The sequence below is a fragment of the Orussus abietinus genome, unplaced genomic scaffold (genome assembly GCF_000612105.2).
Source record: "Orussus abietinus isolate OABI.00-Male unplaced genomic scaffold, Oabi_2.0 scaffold6, whole genome shotgun sequence".
NCBI lineage: Eukaryota > Metazoa > Arthropoda > Insecta > Hymenoptera > Orussidae > Orussus > Orussus abietinus.
In genome coordinates, this window is record NW_019396002.1 from 1,076,262 (window position 1) to 1,083,346 (window position 7,085).

A 7,085-nucleotide genomic window follows, 5' to 3' on the forward strand; every position below is an offset into this window, starting at 1 on the left:
AAATTTCCTACCCCTTGTTCCCGATTATTAAAACCCCTCGCTAGAGATCGTCGTCTCTTTTTCCATCCCTCCACCCCCTCGGCGTATTTACCCCCAGTATTAATAATTTCTCGTTCTCGTTTGCGTTGCAGAACATGGACGTCGCCAAGGCCTCGGAGCGTCTCCTGAAGCTGGCGGTGAGTTTTCTCCTTTTCCCGAGCTTACCTTAACCCCTGAACCACCCGCCTTTGTTCCGGTCGCCATCTTTGGTCCAGGAGAAACAATATTTGCCATCTCGAGCTCATAAACTTCGATGAACTTGCCTCGACGAATTTCGCCCCGCGAGCGGTTTTCCACTCCGCCATTTTTACAGGGTTGATCGAATTCGGATCACTTCTAGAAAAAAGAAAAGAAAAAAGAGGAAAAATATTTTCCTTCGGGAGGGAAAATCCCGCGGCGAAGTTTCAGTCACGAAATTTCCCTCGCCAGAGGCTGATCCAGGTCGCCTGTGATTTGGGAATTTTTTACAGGGACACGGACGAAATTAAACGCGAAATTGGAGGTGGAGGCGCCACCGGGGCGGACTTTTCCCCAGAAGCCCTCGCCTTAATTGTCAAAGGGCCGACCGGTTTCGAATCGAACTCCAAACTCCCATCCCTGGGGGGCTGCCGATAACGAGCCACCCTTCGACATGTCCTGATCATTTATGTATCAAAAGACAGAGGCATCGCCCCGTGACCGAGCATCAATTCGCGCCGTTCCACCTGTCCGGGATCGCGCTAATTAACACGGGGCAGTTATTAGAATCGACATCCCGTCGACGATGAAACCGAACCGAAATCGATGCTCCGACCTTTCCGAGAACTCCGAAAAATTTAATGTCCAATATCCGACCCGGCATCAATTTTCACCCCCCTCTCACTTTTTTTTTATTCCCTGTTTGGACCACGCGAAATGGTGAAAAGAAAATCTGCTAGAAAATTCTTCTTCTGGGATACTTCTTTATACTAATACGGAACACATAAAATAAGTAGCGACATTTAGAAATGGAATTTAACGCCAATTAATCCAGGGCATTATTATCGACTGTTTGTTCGCCTTGAATTTTTTGACTCACTATTTGGACAGTTTTGAGGCATCCGCGAAATGATAATTGATTAGGAAATGGTTTCCCTGATTTTTTGACAGATATTTTGGAAAATGCTGTAAAAGGGCGGTATGGAGAATATGATGTAGAGGATATAAAATAAATGATGAGATTTGGAGTGGGATTTAATTGCAAATTGCTAGAGGCGAACGGAGTGAAATCAATTCCGGGAAGTGATTTCTGCATAGAGGGTGGTCGAATGTTTTTAACGATGCAGGTTCACTGGAACCGATGAATAGTACATTAACGGCGACTAGTACCACGGCCATAGTCGTAGTCGTGGACGCGTGTCGATACTAAGTGGAACTTCCGGGCGCCCGACGTAAATACGTTTCCGAGAAAAGCGGACACAATCGATAGGCACCCTTTCTTCGAGCCTCCGCGATTTCTGGAGCTTTTACGTACGTCCAGGGGTAGCAATCCGAAATTTTCCCTGATTTTCCCCTTTCAGCGAAAGAAAAAAAGAAAACGTGAAAAGAGACCTCAGGGGCCGTCATTGGTCGAACCCCATCACGAGCTGATAAAAAAATCAGGAAAATGAGATAACAGTTCCGGAGTCATTTTGGGATGAAAAGAAAAGTACAATAATAAGGGTTGGAAGGGAAGAAAAGGATAAAATGAAAAGATGAACAGAGAGGCGGAATTAAGACTACGAAAAAAATTGAGCGAGAAAAGTTAGAGTTATCTAGGATTCAAGAATGTACAAAGATAAGGGTTGAAAGGGGAGAAAAGGATAAAAGAGAGTCCTAAGGAGGTCGGCGACAGTCGTAAGTAGAGAGGCAGAAACCGGAGACATGGTGTGGGGGTTGCTACCCCTTCGGGGGATGTTCGACAGGGGTGTCTCCTGTTGGTCGTCCCGGAAGTCTCTCCGGAGGACTCAAAGGACAGTTCGTCCTTTGGGGAGCGTTCCTCGCGTTCCGTTTGCAGTCCTCGTAGCGAGATTGGGGGATGAAAACAGAATTAAAAGATCGAGCCAAGTTTGCGGGGGTGGAAAAGTTTGGCCGAGGCTTTGACCGCGGCTTTGTGTCGAGCTGCGTTATTAAGTCTTTTGCAGGGGTTAGGGGATGATCTAGGGGAGGTCAACGGGGGTAAGCCGAGTTTAGATGGGGGTTAAACGGGGGTTGCATCCCCGATTCCTGAACGGAATTGAAATAACTCCCGAATTCCGGCGAGTGGGGGAAAATTAAAGGGTGGCGGGCCCCAGGGGGTGGTCGCCCTCATCCCGTAAAAGGGCCCAACTCGCGAAATTGTCGCGAACGACCCGTCGAGGGACATTTACATGCTCGTTAACGAAACCCCCGGAAAGTTCAACCCTCTCGCGCCCGCCCGAAAAACCACCCCCCGCAGGGCGCGGATTTTCCTCCACCAGTTGCGTTCGAGCCGTAAAGTTAACCTAATACTCGCTTAAACTCCCCCATAAAAGGCCATTAGTACTCGCGTACTTAATAGTCGGGCTTATTTAACTGCTTGTAACAACATTTGTACATTTAACACCTCGCTGGATAAAACCGGCGAAAAATCCGCACCTCACCCTGCGACAACCCTTATTTTTCCTGAAACCCATAAATTTAGACACCTTTGATATCTCCTCTTTCCCGAAAGTTATCGACACTTTACTCCATATAAAAATAACTGCAAAAAAACTTAGGACACTTGGCGCTTATTAATTTCTAGGAAACATTATTTTAACCTGAGATTTTCCCTCTGATTTTAATAATCCAATTTATGAATAAGATATTTTCAGAGACTTCTGAAAGAATTCTGTCGCTTAAGTCGAGGGAAAGGTTACTTCTTTTCTTTTTTTTTTAATTTCACTTTTTATCGTTTATCAAGATACCTAATCACCTGGTCTGGCTGTGCTTCTTCTACCTGTCCTTCCACTCTTACCTGAACCTGATGGGAGAGCTTTTGCACTTTGCCGACCGGAACTTCTACAGCGACTGGTGGAACGCGAACAACATCGACATTTTCTGGAGAAGCTGGAATATGCCGGTGCACAGATGGGCTCTCAGGTAAGTTTTGAAAAAAAAATTCAGGTCTAATTGAATGTGAAAATTTCCGAGGGACGAGGGAAACCCTCGTTTATGACCCTCTTATCGAGGATCGGTGCAATTTCTCACCCCCGAGATTCGAGGACCAATCCTGGCGCCAATTTTCCCTGAATCTCCAGGTGATTTTCCAGGTGCTTTACCTGGAAAATCTCGATCTGCCGGGAAGACACGCTGACGAATTTTCAAAAAAGAGGAGAAAGAACCTCCGAAACCCTTGATCGGGGCTTATTGATCCTTCGATTCCACCTCCACTGTCGGAAACGAAGTGGCTCGAGGATCTTCGCTCGGATTTTCCTCTCGAAATCCAGAAAAGGGAGGTGGACTTTTTCCCACCCCTACGTCCGGCAAAAACCTCCCTTTGATCGGCCGTCTCCAGCCCCGGTCCCCCGAAACTTCGTTAACGAGGTCCTCGGTTTAAGGAAATTTAATTACATTTTTCGCCAAAGCTCATCGCTCCTCCCTCCCCCTGTTTCCACCCCCCGGGGGAAAAGGAGGGAAGGAGACTTCCCTCGCAAAACGCGTCCGCCTGGCTCGTAATTGTTTTAACTCGCGGAACTTAACCGAGTACTGGAGGCCTTATTTCTAGAGATTATGGTCCGAGCGTCCATTTCAACCCCCTCTAGAGGGATGCTTTTTTCAAGAATCTAAAAAAATCCAACAACCTCCATGACCCGTGAAATAATATAAATTTGAATTCCTGCTCACGAATGCAGCTGCACTTTCCCCCAAAATCCCTCCCCCTAAATTCATCGCTCTCTCTTTTAGGGGTTGTAGCTCGAAATCCAGTTAGAAAAATCCCCAGTAATTTTCTAGTCCCGAAAAATTGCAAGAATTTGAGTTCGTTCGCGGGGGTGCGAGGGCAGAATCGAGAATCGTCGCGTTTCAAATGTCTCACCCTTAGGAGAGCCTCCCTTTGGCCTCCACCCCTTACCTTCAGGAGTCTCCCCTGCAGCCGCGATTGCAGCTGCATGGCTGCGTGCCAGTTGCAGAGCCACCCCCGCGGGAGGCGCGAAACGCGAAAATGGAAAAATCCGGGAAGGGGTGGCTCCACTGGGGGTGGGATCGACGGGGGAGGGTGGAACCGGGGACGACGTCTTTTCAGGTTTGTAATGGGAAAAGCCGATACGCGTCGCGGTACCGCACTTAAGGCTGTTTATTCCCCGAGGCTCTTATAATGCCGCCATAATGGGAAAGGGACTACTCCCGGGGGTGGCTCGATTGCATTGCCTCCTTTGAATCCGCCACCCTCGCCCCCAAGGCGCTCGTCCTTCGTCTCTGAGCCATCTCGTCCTCCCGTCTGCGGCCTGACCTATCCTCCACCCTTTGCACCCCTTTATCATCGCGTTCCCCATTCAACTCCTTCAAATTAACAAGAATTACGCAGAAAATTGATGGTTCTCTATTTCTTTTTTTTTTAAATCATAGCATTTTTATACATTGTTTTTGTGCACCTGTAGACACCTCTATATACCCATTGTGGAAATGGGCTATGGGAGGAACGTCGCTAGCATCACCGTCTTCTTTATCAGCGCCTTCTTCCACGAGTACCTCGTCAGCGTCCCCCTGAAGACGTTCAAGATCTGGGCGTTCATGGGGATGATGGGGCAGGTTTGTGTCTTCATTTCGATAAATAAAATTAGACGTAAATGATAGGGGATTTTTAATTCATCCGGAGAACGTTTTTCTTCAAGATCCCTCTATCGATAATCAGCAGGATGGCGGAAAAGCACCTTGGCCCAAGATTTGGCAATCTCGTGGTGTGGTCTAGCCTGATCATCGGCCAGCCTCTCTGCATCATGATGTACTACCATGACTATGTCGTCACGCACTTCGGGGAGACTCTGATCGAAAACTACTCGGTTGTCTAGAAGATCTTTCAAGACTCCCTGAATTTATTGTCCGTTTCCACCCTTCCGAAAAATTCCCATTTGATTTCTCCATCTCGCGAATTAGTCACACGAACCAACGAATTCTTGAAACTTGGGAGAAAATCGAAGATGCAATTTTTAGCACCCTTGGAGATACTCGCCATTAGTGCATACTTACCTTGTTTAAGGATAAGATCAAACTCGGCTTAGTGCCGGATTTTTTATATTGTTTATATTCTATAGAGGGGTCGTAGAAAAGTGCCAAGGTGCTAAGGGGTAGTTGTAAGGAAATCATTCCGACGGCTACTTATGAGTCCTCGGATTCGAGGTCGGTGATAGAAAGTCGAAAATGTTGCAATATTTTACCAGTCAAAGAGAACGTCTCGTGCTTCCGGTCGAGGGAAACGCGATCGCCTTCTGGAGTTTACATTTTATTGTATGAAAATAATATATATATATATAAATATATCAAAGACGAGGCTGCGATCTTGCACTGAGAGAAAAAAAAAATTCGTTGAATCAAAGAAATGATTATTTGAATCAGACTCAAATAAATGTTCATAATTTCGAAATAACGTTGCAGGAAATTTATTCGAGTCGGGTAATTATTTTTCTAATTAACAATATATTTCTCTGGTTCAATGACATATTGTTTCTCAGGGTGCTTAAAGGCGAGGGAGCTCCCTTCAGAGGAAATAATTCATAAAATTTAATAACGTTACTTTCTCTCATATTCTATGTAAAAAATACCTAATATATTGTTAGGGTAATTTTTATAAATTCCCCTATGGTTCAGGATTCATTTCCTCGTAGCGTCTCTCGATAGCAGCCAACTTCCGCGGTGTATATTGTCCTCCGAAAAGTACCAACACGCGCTCGAATAGGAAAATGTATTTTTTAATAGCACGTCTCGATTCTGTTGTAAAGGTTTCTACTTTAATACAAGCATTGCGACGACCTTTTAAATTCTGCGCAATTCCCTTCCGCCCTTATTTTCCATCGAGTGTCGCCGCAATTGGATCACTCGTTCCTCCCTTCCTCCTAGTCGAAGTAGACAAAAAAGGATGCTTAACAAATTTCCCCCAAATTAACAAGATTAACAAAAGACATTCCACCTCCCAATTTTTTTTTTTTAACACTACCTGAATATTGAAACTTTTGGAATTCCTAGCAACTTTACAGAAATGTTTCAAAGGTGAATACCATTTTTTATATCCATAATTAAATTAAAATATCCTTTCTGTAAATTCTTCCAGTATGACGCAGGACATCTGGAGAAGGAATTTACTGCCAGGCTTATTAGATCCCCAGGATAATTTTATCTCGCCATTTATAAGGCCTATGACTTCTAACGCCGTTACTCAGGAAGGAAATTGATCCGAGGTCTCCAGGAAGTCCTTGTTCTTTGTCAGGATTTAATCGAAGACAACTTTGCCTGGTACTCGAGCTCGTTTCAGGAAGGATAAACGCGAGTCCTCCGGGAATCGAGTAAGTACCAGGAAAGTTCGATTCCTGGACCGGAAGTCACGTGGTAGTCCTGGATCCCGCGGGACTCGAAGTTCCAGGGGATGAAACCGCCCCAACGTGCATCTCTCGGTTTCGACCATTTCCAGGGTCCTTCCAGGAATGTTCTAAGGGTATTTCCCAAAAGATCCTCTCTAATTAAGCCTGCAACATTTAAAATCAATTTTTCGAGTGATTTAAGGAAGTTCTGGGAATAATGAGAGGTGTGCACTGAATTAAAACAATTATTCCTTCCAGCATTTGAGTCCTGGAGAGATTTTTCTCAGGGACTCTGGAAATAATTCCCGGAAATAATTCCGAGGAAATTGCGGGAACGGCGAAGGTCGATGCGGAAGTAAAAACGGGGCGGATCCGGAAGGTCGAGAGGGAAATTTAATTCGGGAATTCGGGAGGTCAAGGACTCGCATGGAAATGCAGGAATTAGGCGGCTCCCGGTTCCCGGGAAAGCTCGTTCGACAGCTGGGGTGAATTATCAATTAGGGGAAGATCCACCCCCTGCCAGTCGTGGCCAGACTC

At 45.8% G+C, this 7,085-nt stretch overlaps 1 protein-coding gene across 1 annotated transcript in view; it reads left to right on the plus strand.

The window, feature by feature from the left end:
* LOC105694280 (diacylglycerol O-acyltransferase 1) overlaps positions 1-6,011 on the plus strand; it is a 46,672-nt gene extending 40,661 nt beyond the window's left edge. Inside the window, exons 9-12 of the mRNA XM_012414797.1 lie at positions 132-176; positions 2,960-3,138; positions 4,635-4,785; positions 4,869-6,011. Coding sequence (XP_012270220.1) covers positions 132-176; positions 2,960-3,138; positions 4,635-4,785; positions 4,869-5,045 — 552 coding nt within the window. The 3' untranslated portion in view covers positions 5,046-6,011. The remainder of the gene's footprint in view (positions 1-131; positions 177-2,959; positions 3,139-4,634; positions 4,786-4,868) is intronic.
* The last annotated feature ends 1,074 nt before the right edge of the window (positions 6,012-7,085 follow it).